The sequence below is a fragment of the Chamaea fasciata genome, unplaced genomic scaffold (assembly GCF_029207755.1).
Source record: "Chamaea fasciata isolate MVZ Bird 193981 ecotype frontalis unplaced genomic scaffold, bChaFas1.0.hap1 SCAF_7, whole genome shotgun sequence".
NCBI lineage: Eukaryota > Metazoa > Chordata > Aves > Passeriformes > Sylviidae > Chamaea > Chamaea fasciata.
Genome location: NW_027094092.1, coordinates 46,329,707 through 46,348,313, shown reverse-complemented (window position 1 = coordinate 46,348,313; position 18,607 = coordinate 46,329,707). Strand labels below are relative to the sequence as shown.

General features: G+C 35.6%; 1 protein-coding gene across 2 annotated transcripts in view; it reads left to right on the top strand.

Moving 5' to 3' along the window:
• Nucleotides 1-18,607, top strand: part of TTC7B (tetratricopeptide repeat domain 7B) — a 124,190-nt gene that overhangs the window by 76,117 nt on the left and 29,466 nt on the right. The window contains exons 16-20 of one of the 2 annotated variants that reach the window (XM_066188654.1): nucleotides 3,389-3,505; nucleotides 7,600-7,697; nucleotides 11,073-11,237; nucleotides 12,956-13,006; nucleotides 17,938-18,078. In XM_066188654.1, coding sequence (XP_066044751.1) covers nucleotides 3,389-3,505; nucleotides 7,600-7,697; nucleotides 11,073-11,237; nucleotides 12,956-13,006; nucleotides 17,938-18,078 — 572 coding nt within the window. The remainder of the gene's footprint in view (nucleotides 1-3,388; nucleotides 3,506-7,599; nucleotides 7,698-11,072; nucleotides 11,238-12,955; nucleotides 13,007-17,937; nucleotides 18,079-18,607) is intronic. The other variant, XM_066188652.1, reaches the window with a different exon arrangement.

Sequence of the window (18,607 nt, the reverse complement as noted above, 5' to 3'; positions counted from 1 at the left end):
TCTTGATAGGATCTCTGCACATTTCAGATGTCTTACTTGCACAGTCTTATCAACGACTGGCTTGTCACACGTGGAGTTTTACCCATTCAACTTGAGACACAGATCCTTAAATGTCTGAGTATCCTTGTGCTAAACACCAGCCTTCTGCTGCCTCTTGGATGTCTTTGCTAGCCTTTGCTACCAAGTTATTTGTCACTGACATTCAGAGACCTAGTTATAAACCCATTTGGAATTTTTCATTCTTTATTTAAATAAAAATCCAGTAATATATGGATTAGGTTATGAGCAGTTGTTTTATAATGTCCTCATTAGTTAGTGAGAACAGTCTTCAAGTAATGGAGTCATTTGCTGCTTCAGTAGCTATTTCATAAATTTATCAGCTATTAGATGCAAGAATAAGTAAGTCTTTCCGCTTAGGAGTTTGATTTGCTCTTCATTTTGTGTCTGGGTAATTAGTCTCCTAAGATGATACAATTCACTTTATTTTTAGCAATGTAAAGATCTGCATCCATAGAAAACACTGATGCTCGAACTAATGCCCTATTAGTCTGTCTTTGAAAGAACCTGTTTTACCTACTTCCCTTCCCCCGAAGGATTTGACCCAAAGAGATTTCTGCTCTTATCTGTTGTATTTATTCCACATCTCTGACACACATTGTTCTACTCTTCATTTCTTTTCTGAATATTGTCTTTTCCTCAGTACTTCTATTCTTAATAGAGTGCTGTTCCACCATGTCAAGGTTACTCTGGCACCATGTGCTAGTAATTTAAACTTCTGACTGTCAAACAGACACAAACAGATAATTTATGATGTTCATAAAATATACGGCTTAATTTTCATCATCCTATCACTTGGTAGTTTTTATCCTTCATCATTTTAGTAGTGTATCAAAACTTCTTGTAAGGTTTAAAATTCTCTGTGTCTGTAATGCAGGCTCTGTATTCCAGAAGAGCTGGATGCTGGAAGTTGAGCTTTCAGAAAATATTTTTTCAGATCACCTACTTCTTGGTTTCTAAAACCTTCCTGGTAATACTTGTCCCTGAGCTGCTTATACCTCCAGCCATGTTTCATGGGAACTTGATAAAATTAAGGTAATATGGGAGACCTATTTGTCACAATGGTGCTCCTCCTTTCTGTTGCCTCCTTCCTCTTCCCTTCCTTCACCCATTTATCAAGTATCTGTAGTTGGCAGGTTTTCATTTTATTATTAACATCACATTTTGGTTTTCTGAGGTGTCTTAGTTCTTTTAAGATTTATAGTCCAAATATTTCTTGGATCCAGGGAAACAGCTCTGTGTGGCTTTATAAATACAACCTTTTTACTCACAAGATTATTTTTGCTTTAGTTTGGATAATCTCACGCCAGTGTACTTTATTTATTAGATACAATTTCCTAGCATTTCTTTATTAGAATAATGAATATTTTCCCATCATATACTTTGTTTGTTGTTTGTATTTTGGAAAATGTGTGAGCACTCAGTCCTGTTAACTGCCATAATGCACAAGAAACAGGAATGATGTTGTAACATGTAGTAAGTGCATCCAAAAGCACCACACTGATGTGTTGCTCTCATTCTTACAAGCATATTTCTCTTCTGCTGTATTGATGTTGAATCCTACATCCCGGCCCAGGTTCCAACATTTTTGTTGCAGACTCCTGTTATGTTGTACATGTGTTTTTAAGTAGTTTCTTAATAACCAAATACCCTCCCTTTCTATCTCCTGCTTCATTTTTCCTTTTAAATTTTGCTTGCTGAATCGTAGAATTTTGCTGACCCTGTTCCTTTCCCTCTGCTATAAAACCCCTAAAGCTCCTAAATGCTTGAATACTGTTAATGGAAATTCAGTCTATCTGTAAACTGTACATAATAAGGTATATATTATGATTATTCACTCTAGAATGACTTGCAGATTCAGTGCCTCTGAATTGATTATGTTCCATAACTTTTGTAAAGTGCTTTATGGTCACGAATTTTAATAAATTGAACTTCTGCAGGCACTTCAAAGAGCCAAATGTACTGTCTTACACAGAGAGAAGCAGGAAAGGGATTGCATGAGATAGATTCCTGTGATTTTGGTGTCAGGTTTTGATGCCTATATCTTGCTGTTTGGGTGAGGCATGTGTGTGCAGGTGTTAAGGGTAGACTAGATGAGGGGAGTGTGAAGGAAGGAGAATGTTATTTGTTGTTATTTCCTTCTCTCTTCAATAAAATGATGGACAGATCTGGACATGTTTTTCTATCAGTGATATAGTCACTGTTAAACAAGTATCTAGAGAGGACAGGTCTGCCAAATGAAATACATCTTTAAGTTATCCATATAGTTCCCTGTATACTCAAATCAAATTTACTGATAGGAAGAAAGCTAAACTCGTATAACTGCTCTACATTACAGAGTGATTTCTCTACTCTACATTCTTATCAAGATATCAAGTGAGACTTCGTATGGCCTTATGTACCTGGCAGATGCTCATTTTCTTAAACTAACACAGCAAATTGCCTTTGGTTTCTTCCTCAGTCCCACAGTGCACATGTTGTACACTTCAGGTTGTGTGATTCATTTTTAGATTTACATGCTGGGTAGTTTCTGCCAAGGATGTTCAGTGCAATGCTGAAGATTTAACCACTGTAACTTGATGTAATTTCTTATTCTTGAGAAAACTCTCTGCACTTTTCAGTTACTATTAGCAGCCTCCAAGTTTGTATTTGGGATAAGAAACTTCTGAGCTTTCACACATACCCGCCCTCTACACTCTTCTCAGTCTTCCCACGCAAACCATATGAGCAATCATAAAGTTTTCACTTAGTATGATTAAGGTTGCAGTGGAATAAAATGCCAAAGTACACCTGGGTTTTAAAACAGAAAGTAGGCTAACAGTTATATATGCATGCTCTCCTCCCGCTTTGTGCTCTTTAATCTGTGATTTTACTAAAAATTGCTTTTAAATTATTATTTTTCTAGTGTATTATCTGTTCCTAGGTGCTGTCACTCCTATAAATGTGCCTACCAATGGACTAGCTCCTTTATTGTCACACTGTATTTATATTCTTTAAATAACTAGAAAGCTGTCTAAGTTAATCTTGGTGGAGGATCTACAACTTGATGCTGCCTGTGGAATCCTATGGTACTGCTACTTTCAATAAGCTACATTGTCTTATAATTTTTTTTTTAATTAAAAAAATCCTGTCAACTATTGCTTCTGTCTTGTTGAAAAAGGCATCTTGTAAAAAGCACTGTTACTTTGATGGCATTAGATATTTTTTGCAATTATTTCATTAAATTTAAATTATTACTCTGTTTAAAGTTCTCCAGTTTGGTGCAATGCTGTCTTTAAAAATGTTTGTCTTAAATTGGAATCTCTTTTAACTTCTTTTTCCTTTCCACTAGATTACTGTTTACAAAAGTCAAATTGGAGTCCTTGTGCAGAGGCCCAGATGAAGCACTCCTTACCTGTAAACACATGCTCCAGATCTGGAAATCATGCTACAATCTAACTAACCCAAGGTAAGATGTTGTAGGGTGCTGGGCTGCTCACTACCTTGCTCAGTAGCTTTTTAGGGCAATATTAGGTCAGCAGTCCTGCCTTTACTTTAGTATTTCGTATAAACAAACTAATCCTCTGGAAATTGGGAGGCTGACGTTCAAAGACACCAGCTGATGGTCATGTGGAACTACCCATGGTTCTATGAAGTAAGGTAGGCCAAAGCTACTAAATTCTGCAATGATAAAGACTGGTTACACAGATTGAGTAACTCCAACGAGTTACCCAGTTGTCAATGTACTGGTGTGGTCTTGTTTTGTTTCCTTATCGAGGTTTTAGTCTTTTATATTGGCTAGTGGAGAGATTGCTGTAGTAGGAATTTAGTTCAAGGGCTTTCACTAAATACTATGAAAGAGTAAAAGACATTAATTAGAGCACAGAAGCATCAGGGATCAATCAGATGAATGGAAATGATGTGCTTGCATAGTCAGCATGGCTGTTTTTTAAAGGGAGGTCTTGCTTATGAATCTATTTACGTTCTTCAAAGGCATTAACAAATATATAAATATAAGTTGTTATAATCCTGTTTGGGTTTTCAAAATGCTTTTGTGAAGATCCTTTGCCATATATATTTGTATAAGCTATGAAACGAACGAGAAGGCTACATAACCATGCTGATACTATTCAACATGTTTATCAAATACCTGGAGAAGGATACAAGCAGAATTTCCTGCTATCTGGTTGTTTGAAGAGTTGACAGCTTCTAGAGGAGAGATGCTACAGCAGAAGAGCTTTGTACCAGGTGGCATCAGACACCTGTGCAAATGACATCCAGTTTTTGCTATACTTTAATTCCAGTCATGTAAACACATGCATTCTCTTTAAGAAGACTGAGAGTGTTGTCCTAATGGCAGAAAAGGGAAAACTGCTTCTCTGCTTAGGGAGCTAGTGAGCATTCAGAGCAGCAAAGTTTGGAGGTTGTGGCAGGAAAAGCCTGGGAGTGCACCTGAGTCAGTCACAGCATATTGAGAGACCCTGACACTGCACTGTGGAGCAGGGAACATCACTCAGGTTACAGAAAGCAAATATGTCAGCAACCAGAAAGGTTTGAGCTGAATCTTTTCAATTCAGCGTCGCTGAATGAGGAGTAGGGGCCAGGGAGAAAATTTCTCTTCTAACCTAGTGGGTGGTGCTTTATTTTAGTTAGCTGGTTGTGAGTGTGGGCAGGCAGGGTTAAGAGTTTAGTATCAAAATGCTGCACTTTGCAGAATAGCTACAGTTTCTGTGCAAGCCTAATTTCAGACTGGCTTTGCATGTACTCCAACACAACTTTTCACCTTCCATCTCTGCTGTTATATCCTTTACACATATCAGGGCTCTAATCATAGCTTGTCATTACTGCGTTGTTGTTCTTGTGCTAAGAGCTACTGTGCCATGTTCAACACACATTAAGTAATGCCTCCTTCAGACATCAGCAGTGACTGTGAAAACTTACTCTTGGCTATGTCAGCTTCAAACAGCAGTCGTTGATAACTCTCCTTGGCACCATTCTTCTTCAAGAATATCTAAGTGGAAAATAGTGAGGACGGCTTTTCATCTGATTTTTTTTATCTTGCTATCTAAGTCTTTTCTTGAAGTTATGGTAGTGCATTAAGATCAAATTCAGAATAGAATGAACAGGAACTGTGGATAAGTGTCGTGATGGAAGGAGACAGGTTTCCCAAATCACACACTCACAGTTACATCAAGCAGTGAATAAGGATACTGAGTTGTAGTCTTTCTTTGGCGGGTCTGTGTGAAGTGTAAGGACTGAGTATGTACATATTCTATCACGGTGATCCAGATCCATCCAACTCTTTTCCAGGGGTAACAGACCTGAAATGTGAATGGGAAGTTCTATTCACTCAGCTGCACTCCTCTTGTATTGAAGAATGATGATGTAGGATTGGTGTGAAAACTTTAATTTTTCAACCTTTGTAGTTTTAACGCAACCTTCATTTTGTTGCAAAGCACCATTTGAAAATTATGTCTCCCACTGGAAATAATTGAAGCCTTTTTAAAAAAGTTATTTAAGCCAGTAATAAAAGTTCTTTTAATCATTTTAAACCTTTTTATAATGTTGTTTTTCAAAGATTTAAATATCTTTCATGCTTATTTGAAGTATCTTTTTCTGTTATGACTTAGACTGAAAACTAATTTAGTGTATCATTTTTCCAATGAGATAAGAATTTACTTTTTTGATAAGCTGTGGTTTATATTAAATATTTCTTCTGCAATGAATCAGATTTTGTGGGAACATGGGTTCAGTGTCCTCAATAATCTTTTGATAATAAAAATAAATCACAAATACATAGATATACCTTAAAAAGGGCCAAATACAATACTGTGAATTACCTTTGTTCAGTCAATATAGATATTTGTCTTTAATTGGCAAACTTTGTTTCTCATGAACGATTAATATGAATTTTAAAATTATTTGGGGTGCAAGGCTTAGAAGGTTTAAATGCTTGCCTTTAGCCTACTGCTTAAAATGCATTAGAAAATAGTTGAATTCTTTTCCACTTCATGGTTTGCATTTAAAAAAGGAACAAGCCACAGTGCCAGTGCTGTGCTTAGAAGATATTGACGGTAGGGCTGGCTCTACTTGTCAGCAGCATTTGGCATGTGGTTGCACATGGATTGAGGAACTAATTAGCCCAAAAAATTTACACCAGTGACAGTGGTGTAACCACTGTCACTGATAGTGCGTGGCCCAGATAGTTCCCTTCTCTTTCCTGAGGATTTCAATAATGATGTCATTTTGTAAGGAAATAATACAATAATGTCAGGGTAATGCAAAATTTTACTTCTACATTTTAGTAACAGCTCTGAAAAGAGGGAGTATTGTTTCACTGACTTTTGCAACTATTAAGAACTGTTGGGAGACTTCTTGCCTTTCATGCAATCCAAATTCAGAAGGAGGCAGTTGTAAAATTAAGGCAAATGGAGAGATGTGCTGAATTCCAGGCTTGCAGTTTAGATTCAAGTTTCTCAGGCTTTACTTCAAACTAGGAATTTCACAGAGCTTTTTCTCTTCAGGGAGAATCAGACGAAATATTGCACTCTGCTAAGTTGGGTTAACAGTTCAACTGCTTTAAAGCTTAATTACTTTTAAGTTTGTGGGGTGGTTTGGTTTTTTTAATGAGGTTTTAAAGAAAATATTTATCGATAATGAATAGTACCAGGTTTAACAATCCTAAAGATGAAATTACAGTACAAACCATAGAATGTTAAACAAGGAATGCCCATATGTGCTTCCTTACACTTTGCTGACAATGTGTCTCAAAGCTTGCCTCATCTTAAGGAGAAAAAAAACCCCACTTAGTTCTTCAGTCCCTATTCTTCTGCTGAATCTTTAATGGTAATTCTAGGAGCGGTTAGTTTTCCGGCAAGCATATCAACAACAAGCCTGAGGGGCAGATACTGATTTACTGCTAAAGTAGAAGTTAAGTGCATTTGCCCACAGGTGCAATCAGTAAAAGTCACTGCTACTGCTTAGGCTCCTGAGAAATTAGAAGTGTTCAAAATGTTTCTGCTATGCTGTTAGAATAAAGTTCAACATTAAGTGGTTAATATGTATATGTGGATATATTAAAAAAACCAAGCAAAACACAAAACCAAAATATCCCTTTGTAACATCTTTACGTAAAATGAGATGTTCTGGCTTTAGTTTTTCTATTCACTCTGGAGAAGGTGTGGACTTTCAAACTTATACCTGCCTTCTCGGCTTTCTGTGAAACCTGTACCCCCTATCATATAAATATTCAAGGTACAATAAATTATTTCTGTAGAGATGTTGGTTATGAATTAAATTAAAAGCCACTATTCCCTTTTTGGTTGTATTAATTATGAAAACAGAACTGCTGAAGTAAATAAGGATTCAATTTTCTCAGCTTAATTCTGTTTTAATGGAACTGGCTTAATGCACTGTGAGTGGTTAGTGGTGCTTGGTACTAAATTTGGTCATAGCAGTAACTTTTATAGCAGGAACCTTTGTGGGAGTAGGGCAGCATGCAACTTGTATATCAGTATAAAATTTTGTATTTTAATAGCTTACGATTTCTGTACTTCATTGCAGTGATTCTGGACGTGGGAGCAGCTTGTTAGACAGAGCTATTGCTGATAGACGACAGCTCAATACAATTACATTACCAGATTTCAGTGATCCTGAAACAGGTAAGAACTGCGTATGAACAAGCTAGATTTTGCATTAGTTATTTTTTTTGGTTTTGCAAAATGAAGTTATATTTTCATTATTGTCATGTAAGTGGAAATAAACATTGTGTGATATAAGATTTTTTTTTTCTTCTTTTTAATTTGTGAAGTGCTTGCTGACCACCTTCTCTGTAAATTAAATATCTATGGTATGGATCTTGCTGAGTTTAGCAGTGTTTCCTTATGCAAGGGCTAAAAATTAGTATGCTGAACTAGCCTACTTGCCAAAGTCCTGTTCTTTTTCATTCTTTGGTATTTGCACATTTTTGTTAAAAAATATTAAAAAAAAATCAGAGAACTTTTAATCTCAAAAAAAAAGAAGACATTGCTTTTAATTAATTAAAATCCCAAATATATGTTAAAATATAATTACGAGTGGCTAGGCTTACTGTGAACGTACTTTGGCGTTATAAGCAAAATTTATTTGTTGTAAATCATACGTACTGTGATATTTTTATATACATATAAAAATTGTGGTGCACAGGTATGCCACATAAGAGCTAAAATTGTTACATGTCAGTAAATACTGACAGTATATAATTCCCCTGTATTGATATATTCAGTTATGCCCATGCAAACTAATATACCTTAGAAGTTACGCAATCAAAAAGCACATGAGCCATGCATTCTGTGGAGATTGCTGAAGGAATTTTCATGATGCTGCTAATTCCAAGAACTTTTGCCTGTATCTTACTTGTGTTCTAAATATTGAAAGTTTTCTTTTTTCTGAGTTTTGAGAATGCTTTTCCTGGGACCTTTCAGGAGTGTATTTCTGTTCAGTCACTATTTGACTCAAACAGCTTATGGGAAGATTTGCCAGCCTATGAATTTGAGTACACTTGACCCATAAATTAAGACACATTGAAATGTGTACTGTATGTCTAATTTCAGAATAGTGCAGTAGAGAAAAATCCAATTTAGCTATTAAACTTCTGAAAGTGAGAATTGTATTGAATTTTCTCTCAATTTTGAACTTAAAGTAGTGTTCTGTGCTTGCTATAGTGCAAGCAGTTTTGATTGCAAAGATCAGGTCACTTGATTTCAAAGAATAGCAATATGATATGGTGTAATTAACATAGAATCTTCTGTCTTCTTGTATTCGTATAATTAAACGGGATAAGATAACATTTTATCATGCTATGGTGATCATTCTATATTCTAGTCTAGCTGATTGTTTCATTTTTAAGAACATAACATTATAAGTTTCTTAGATAGATAGATAGATATAGCTATGGATAGTTTTATGCCTTCAAGAAAAGTGTTTGTTGGGGATGAGTGTTGTGAAAGGTTTTTTGTGCTTAGTAGTGGTTTTTTGTTTGTTAGTTTTCCAGTGGGGCGTACAGCTCTTGAGTTATACCTTCAGGGTGTCCTATTTTATATCTGACACACTTGAGAGCACAGTGAATTGGTGCACTTTAAAGACTGCACATTCCTCAACGCTTTTAAGTAAAGATGAACCCTCATTCAAAGCAGTGAGCTTTTCAAGAAGCTTGCCCCAAATTCAAATCCTGCAGCCAATATCCTGATCCAGATAGGATCTCTGCATACATTCTGATTTTTCTAGCAGGTCCAAATAGTACTTTTTTCTGTATCTCAGAATATCGTATATCATATTTATTTCGTATCTCAGCTGTATTGCTGGAGCATAACTCTATTGTCAAGGAGAACAAGATGGAAAACTAAAATTATGGGATCCATTTTTGATTATTTATCTTATAAAAGGTAATTGTGGAGGGTCAGTGGGTAGATGTCCCTTATGTTTTCCTTTTTTTAATTGGGAGTTGGAGTTGATTTTGTTTGTTGGTGGGGTTTTTGTTAATTGTTAATTTTAGCAGAAGAAACCTTGTTGCAATACCAGTACTTAATTTCTGGCAAGGACTAGAACTTTGTTGTCTACTGAGGCTATGTCATTATTTATATTAAAAAGCTCCACATCCAATATTTGTCCAGATTTTTTCATCAGAGTATTCTATAAACTTTTTGCAGGAATTAAAAGATAATGATACAAGAATGAAAGCAGTCAAGCTTGTCAGTGTTTGAGAAAGCTTAAGCAGGCTGTCAATAAAATATTATTCACAGCAGGTAGATGATAGAAACAAGAGATTGTCAAGATGTTAGACCTTTATAGAGCTGAAAGGGCTCACCTGCAAAATCAGTGGATCTGCAGTGTTTAGAAATGCAGAAGGAATTTGGCAAATAAGTAAACAAATGTTAAAATGCAAGAAAGTTCTGGCTGAAATTCCTCTCAGGATAGAAATGTTTGCTCCCCTCCTTGTTAAACTACCTCGTGTAACGCTGTTTACATTTGTGAATACTTTTATATGTCTGGATACATGTGAACTTTTGGAAATTTTCCCCTTCATAACTTTGCTTGTCATCTATGATGATGATGATCTCCTTTGCCTGTCTAGTCTGAATTCAGTCATCTAAGTACCAAGAAATGAGAACTAAAATTCAGATTTAAAGTTGGAATCCTTAAAAAAAAATCCAGATGCAATGGGTGTAAATACTTCTTTTTAAATGTATCAATTAAGCAGGAGCTGACCTTTAAAAAAAAGGATTGAAAACTTGCTTTTTATGGAGTTCTTACCAATCCTGTATTGATTAAGTGATTCAAGTTTAGATTTGTGCAGCCTTTAAAGTATCAAAAGAATGTATTGTGGATTTCTTACAAGGCTACACTGTTGATTCTAATGTCCTGATCAATAACTATGTCAAATTTACTTAACGTTTGTCTCTGTTTCAGTTGGCTTGCCATGAGTGGCATGCAGTTATATTTGTTTGTATCCATGAAGGAAATACATGTAGAGGGGAAAAAAAAGACCTTTGATGAATCAATCAGTCTCACAGGGAGACAGACATATTTCATATCCAATGACAGATGAAAATATGCAAATCTCTACAGACTCATTGGCTATTTGCTGAAGATGAATTATGATCAATCTTTTTAAAAACTTTCTGTTCAGTTTGGTTGTAGTCCACTGAGTTTATCAAAGGAAGAAAAAATATTACCTGAGTTTTAGATTTTGGCCTTTATTTTCCCTTAAATATATTTTTTAATTTATGCATTGGAAGATAGGGAAAAATATTTTATTTGCTTTTAAAATTTAATTTGATATGAAAGGAGAGCACATAAAAATAAAGGGGTGTTTTTTATTGCTGTTGATTTCAGAAGTGATACTTATTTTATGTAGGAGCCATTTCAATCTTACGGAATAGTGAAACAAATGCTTTGCGTTTTTGGCATCCATGAGTCCATTAAACCCTGTTGGATCTTTTTTCTTTCCTCTCCCCCCCTCCGCATCCCCTTACCATTCTCTTTGTTTCGCTTTTTAGCCTCTGATACTTCCTCATCTTCTCTCTCAAGAACAGAGTCTCCTCTCCAACTGTTTGTATCTTCTCATCTTCCTCATCCTCATCCTAAACCAGATACCTTTGTCTGGCCCCATGCAGCCTCTCCATACTGTGACCAAGTTCCTGAGCCCTGTTCACCTACTCGCTGTAAATTGGCTTTCTATTCCTGATGAGCGTGTTTGTGCTGTATTTTTCTGATAATCTTCATAGCTGATAAACCATGGTTGAATAGATTATGTTTCAACAGTGTCAGTGAAATCTGGCCTTTCAGCTGCCTTTCATTAAATACTGAATGGAATTAGGAGTTTCAACGGAGAAGACTGTTTTATTCATCCCAGAAGATGTAAAGCTACAGACATATTTAATACTCTGTTCTCACGAGTGTTACAGAGAATTATAGGTGTTCAGTGAAAGAGATTATTGGTCAAGGCTGCTTTGTAGCATTTACTGATGTAAATTATTTCCAGTGCTGAAATCTTTTGCCTAACAAGACTGTCCCTGCCACAGAATCTCCTCTTATCTGGACAGTTTAATAAATTTATTGCAGAAAGCCTTTAACTACTTACATATAAAACATTCCCTGAAAATTCATATGAAGGAAACCGTTGCCTAAATATCAGTGTGTATCATGATGCAGGTCAAGCATATTGGAATGATTTGGAGGAGGCATTAGAGCAGTGAAAATCAGCATTCTGCTGTTTCAAGCCTTTCTGTTAATTGCAATGACGCCAATTTAATCCAGCTGTAAGATCAATCTCCATGCTGTTTGAATACAAAATGTACACCAATGCTGCCAGAGTAGTTCAGGTGACAGGGTAAAATCAGCATTGTTTTTCAGCCATTTTGTTTTAATTCCTTTTAATTTCTCTTGAATTGTCCTTCACTCATACCTTTATACATAGTACTGTTTTTGTCACTGAATTTACTGTAATCTGATCTTAAGAAATTAATTTTGACACCTAGTCTTTAGACTGATTTCACATCAAATATATTAGTTCCAAACAAAACGTAGCAAATAAATCTTTGCGTATTAGCAAAATTCTCTTGTTAAGTCACTGACCTAAGAGCAGGCTTTTGAAAACACTAGCTCATATGTAAGCCTGTTACTGGAAGTGCCAGGAAATCTGTATCCTACAGAAGTTGAAATCTGACTTTCTTGAAGCATTTGAATAGGTGATTGGCTGCTATTACAGGTTTGAGTGTCATTGAGTAGAACTTCTGCAGACCTATACTCTAAACAGTGCATCCCAGTTAACATTAAACGACTTGTTCTTCGCAAAGCTGTAAGTTAGTAAGAACCTACTCAAGAATGAAGGCAAACTGAAAGAATGATGGAGCTAAAGCACAGATTCCATTATGTCAAGCCCAAGTTTTCCCTTTCCAAGCTACTGTATCCTCAGGGAGAGGAGCTTCTACCATATGCATGAGAAGTAGCAGAACCATCAAAAAGAACAAAAAAGATACTGGAGTCCTTTGTATGGTGTCAATAATTAATGAAAGTTAAAGCTGTCTGAGTAAGGAGCAGTTTTCCTAGTTGCCTATAGTATGTTTATATAATTTCAGGGACTGAAAAGCTCATGTTCTATATATTGCTCAATTCTTTTTTTTTTTTCTAGTGAAAGAAGCCAAGGGCATTTTGTATTATTGACTTGACTTCCAATTTCTGTTGAACAGGAATGTGATTTTAGAGGTGTAGCATCTTATTTAATTTTTTTATCTTTTGAAATTCTGTCAACCTGATTTACAGTTTGAAGGTTATCAGAAATCCTTTGGCTTTTTTGAATTTTTGGCTTATATATATATCGATATAACATTTTTTTTTCTTCTTACTTTGGGTTTTAATTTATGGTTTGATCTATCCAAAGGCAATCCATCAGATGCTTACTTTCATGGGGTTTACTCCCTTTTTTCAGTTTGTAAGTAGTGCTCACTGTGAAGTTCTATTAATTTCTGAAGGACTAAAATCACCTTTTCCTTTGCCACAAGACGTACATGTTCTGTCCATCAGTGGTTGAAGCTTGAGAGTGTGTAAAGCAAGGCTGGTGCTCTTTGCCCATTCAGTCACCCTAAGGGCTGTAATCTTACGAGACCTGAATGCACTCAACTAACACTTGCATTTAATAATTAAAGAGGCAGTATTCATTTCTAGAGGACTGCAAATAAAGATATATAAGGCAGGTCTTGTGTAACACAATGGCCTACTGCCAGTGTGTTGTATTATACCACTGCTGTTCCTAAAGAAGTATGCTGATCCAGAATACAGTATTGCAACTACTGTCATGACTCATAATAAGCTATTACTTTCTTTTGTCGTACAAATTTGGCTTGTAAAATAAAGGAAGAGTACACTTGGAAATAATGAAATTATGAAAACAAGCTAAATAGGAAACAATGAAGAATATAGATCAATCAAAATAACTGGTGTTTTAATCAGGACATGAAATAAAGTTCTTTTTCTCTAACCTGTTACCTTATAAAGCTGTGTTCATAGCATTCGAATTTTTTTTTCATTGATTACTTTGTCTTACCATAGATTTTTGGGGGGTAGTACAGGAGGTCAATTTGGTGAAGGAGAGAAAAGTAAGAAGATACATAAGCCAAAATGTTTGACAGTGAGTAAGCCCAGAAAATCTTTTTCAAAGACCTGAGAAGATGCTTTGTGAATGATGCTGTCCTTATCTGACTACTCTCATCTCTTTGCACAACTTTGTAGTAAAAGATAAGATAGCTTTGTAATTTGTGATTGTGTAAGGTATCTCAGATTCTTAATGAATTTTAAATGAAAAGAAATTGTGAATTTTGGCTAAATCTGCCAATCTGTCTTATCCAATGCATCGGTAAAGGATGTATTAGTCCTGCAGAAGGTGCTGCCTCTTTGTGCTATGTAATTGCTTTTCTTAGTTCTGTGAGTGTCCCACCACTAATGTTCTTACTTCCAGCTCTTTGTGTGCATGTAATGTTGAGTCGTGGGGGTTTTCCTCTTTTCTCCTGCATGAGCATTGCAGTTAAAGCATTTTTTTCTTTATGTAAATATTGAAATGTTTAAAATGGGGTGAATGTAAAACTATTGAATAGCATTCTCTTTAATGGTATAAAAAGAAATCCTGCCATAGTGGTTTTATGAATTAATATAAACATGTTCCATGAAGGATGGCAGTCCATTCTATTACTCATTTTCAGAAGAGAAATTGATGTACATAGCAAAGTGGGTTCTTTTTTTTTTTTGTTCTGAAGCTGTCATGCCATCTAGGTCCTGACAGAGTCGACGTATTAGTTTATGTCCATTACACTGCATTGTGAAGATTTATGTGGAAATGACCAAGGAAAGAATGAAGAAGTCATAACATGCACATTTACATATGGTGTATGATATTTATAAATGGTATTTAATGGATGAGTTCATGTGGACTCTCCTGTAACGTTTAAGAAAAGCCTGAAGAGAATAAACTGAATACTTTTTACAGAAAAGTTTAACTGTAGGTGGGACTTGAAAAGAAAGGTCTCTGTGAGATGACCTAACTCCTTGGGTAAATTGTCTTTGTTCAAGGCTCTTGGTAGGTTTTCTATTTGAGATTGAATTGAAACATTGAATCTGCAAGATGGTTGTTGCAGATAGGATGTTAGTATGATGAGCAGAAACCAGATTCCGGGCAAGTGCCATTATAGGAAACTTGAGCAGGAGGTTTTACCTTTTTGGTTTAGGAACATTTTGTCATGGTTAAGACCTGTCACACTTTGCAATGTGCAGTTTGATTGTGATTCCAGATGTTAATCAATTTAAGTAGTGAATTCTAGGTCTTGCAAAGACAGTCCCTGTTTCACATTTGGCCTTTTTAGTATAAACAAGCTTCAGAACAAAGCTAAACAAATGAAAGTGAGTAGCCAGGATCTATTTTGGTGATATATTAATTTTCCAGGCCTCATGATTTCCATTTCAAAATAAGTACTCTTTGCTGCTTGTGGGATTTGGAGGGAATTTTTTCTTGAATCTTGAATCTGAAGGTGTTCTTGTGTGTGAAAGATGCAGTAAAATTTTAAATGAGAAATTGCTGCAACTCTCCGAGCATTTGAAGGAAGCTACAGCACAATGAATTTTAGGTGAAAGTGAGGATATGTTTGTGTTTGGCTGTGGGTCCTGACCTCAGTCTAAAGAAAGCCAAATGCAGATTAGACCGAGATGAGAGAGCAGAGCTGGTGACAAAACTTACAGGGAACCTCCAAATAAACTGGCTGCAAAGGATCTATAAAGCCTCAAGGAGACTCCAAGACTTAGTCATTACCCTCAGTTTTTCACAAACCACTTTGTATCTTTGCTAGTTGTAGCTGAAATTACTGTATGTTTTAGAACTGTCTTGTGAATATAAATGTCTGAACCTATTGGGACATCCTGGGTTAGGACAAGGATGCAGATAAGTCAGGTATAATATGAAAATACTGGAGTAAAATTTGAAGGAAGGTAGGAAAAAGACTTTTTAGTACATGGGATCCTTAAATGATTTTTAGTTTAAGAAATGAAAAGTTTACTAAATGTGTTTTAACAGAAAGAGCCAGAAATTAGTCAGATGACAGCTAATTGTGGCAGTACTGCAGAAATATTTAGAAGTTTATGGGTTACAGTGTTAGCTTGAGTGCAACGTCACTGAAAGATGCCTGACTGGCCATCGCTTTGTGTATGTGTGTGTTTTCATCAGAGAACTAATCGCTGCAATATGTTAAGGGATACCTTTTTCCTAAAGAGGAAATGGAAATAATTTGAATAATACCACTTCAAAGAAAAATTTTAGAAATACTTTAATTTTTTTTCTTCTTTTTATGTCACTCTGTATAAAGTCCAGGGTAGGAAACACCCAGTATTCACTCTGTTTAATTTTAATACAGATGGCACAGGAACTCATAAGAATCTTATTGCAGTATCATTCTTTTTTATAAATAAATTGATGTAAAAGAATTTTTAATAATATATTATCATATGTGCTTTATAGTTAGGTACTGGAGGCTTAAAATCTAACAGCATGCTTTCTATATGAAATTACTTGGGGACTGGCTAGCAGCCAGACTCTTTGCTTTAAATAATAGAGAATATAAGCCCTTTTTAATACTAAATTGCATACTTGCTTTTCTGAAGGAAGACGTTAGATGATCTCCTTTATGGCACTGAATTGCACCTTTTCTTCACAAATTGTTCGGGAGATAAGATGGTGCTTTCACTATTAGTCTCCGGAAGGCTAACAAGTGCCAGGCTGCAGTGATGTGCTTTACAGAAATGGCTGTCAGACAAGAAGAGGGTTACTCGTGACTGGTTCTTACTTTTGGTGCACTTGCTAATATTTTTCTTTTAATACACTCCATGTGCTACTTGTTTAGACTTTCCTTTTAAATTTCTTTAGAATTTAAGCTTTAAAATAAGAGAAACAAAAACTATAGTGAATGTTCAGCTGTGCAGGCTGGACTCGGAGTTGTTTCATCAGCCAGTAAAAAGGAAAGCAGACTCTACTGCCAGACACTGTTTCAGATCTTCAGGGCAATCCCTTGTTCATAATGACACGAAATGCTAATTATGTCCTGTGCTGCTTTTCCTTTGTTTCTTTCAATTAAGGGAACTATGATGCATAATTTCAGACTACCTTCCTCTTCCTACTGATCTGTGTACTAGGAATTTCTGGTGCTTTCTGGTTTGCTGATTTATCTTGACACACTTAAAAATGTATATTTCATGTGACAAATCTCTTCTCCTTAAAATTCTTAGAAAACCTGCAATATTGAGAATGAAGGTTTTGTTTATTTCTTATCTTGAAATGATGAGGATGAGATTTTGGGGTGTAGTTCAACTTGTACAGGATTCAGTACTTTCTTTTGGAGTATCTGCCATTGTTGATCATTATGGATATGGTGATGGAATTAGACAATTTCTCATCTGATCCACTATGGAATATTTTACTGCCTTTATTTTTTAATCAGGCCTAATCAGTATGAGATTTTGTAATTTATAATTATAAAACAACTAGAGATATGCTGAGGCTTAGATGACAAGAAGGAGTGTAGTTTAAAATATTCATGGTCTTGATTTAAAAAAAAAAAAGTCATGACTAAATATGCTGGCAGTAATTGACTATCCAAAGTACAGTTGCCATTAGATATTCTCTAGTCATAGAGGCTTTTTTAATTCCAGTACTTTGAAAAGGGTATTATTTGCCAATGAGATTCTAATCTGACTTGGAAATGATACATTTTATGAGAATTATCCTTAGTATGCTCTGGGAAAGTTTTTTATGCAAAAAACTTTGTGGACTTTTTTGCCACAAGGTACTTTAACTCATCTTTCTTGATTAGGGAAGTTTTACATTCAGTGCAGTTTAACAGTGCATTTGTGATAGTGTATGTCGTGATCGCTGTGTGTAGTTTAGTTCTCTTTTTTTGTTCTTAGTTGTAAAATAATCCTCTAATTGCACTCTGTGGAAAGACATAGCTAATACTAACATCAAAGTGAATGCAGCAACCTGAAGAATACTGTGTATAATACCATCACAAACATTTTTTGGATTGCACATTCCCAGAAAAGATGTGTCAAGTTTAATAGAGAGTATTCATAGTAACAACCCAAAAAAATGTCAGGTACAGTTACCAAAGTTTAGTGTGTTTTTTATGTAGACTTTCAGACCAATATGTAAGCTTTCATAAGAAAATTAATCTGGCTTTTAAAAAAAAATTCTCCAAAATGGTAAATGTAAATTAAATATTGAGTTTGGGGTAAAGCCTCTTATGAAAAGGGTTGCAATTAAATGTTTTATGCAAAGTATATGGCCTTCATTATTTCTGTGCTGGTAAATTCTTTTTATTACTTGTACAGGTTCAGTCCATGCCACATCAATAGCAGCTTCCAGAGTGGAGCAAGCATTGTCCGAGGTTGCTTCTTCTCTGCAAAGCAGTGCCCCTAAACAAGGTCCCCTGCATCCCTGGATGACTCTGGCTCAAATATGGCTTCATGCAGGTATTGTGATAGTAAAATTAATTTTCTATGCTCTCTCCTTTATTGCTAGCCTAAGGACTTACCAAAATCTGTTTCGTTCAGAATCTGATACCACTTACCAGATCTTTTTTTTTTTCATATGTGTGGCACTGAAACAAATCAAGAAATAAAAAGCACACTAGAGTTGCTCTGTGTGTAAGATAATTAATGAAAGATAAGGCAGTAGTTTTAGAATGTAGCTGTTACCAGGGGAGTCATATCTTCTGTAGAACAAATGCAGTACTCTCTCTCTTAGCCCTGAAGAATTTCGTTTCTGAAGTACCTAAAGTATCTTAGTGCTTGGAAATCTAGGTGTCCTTGGAGAATCACAGAATATTCTGATCTGCAAGGCACTCACAAGCATCACCAAGTCCAGCTCTTAAATGAATGATCCATGAGGGGATGGAACCTGTGACCTTGGCATTACTAGCACTGTGCTTTAACCAGCTGAGCTAATCCCAGGTCACTGACTCCACTGAATGAAATAAGATGTTTGTAAGATTTTTGAATA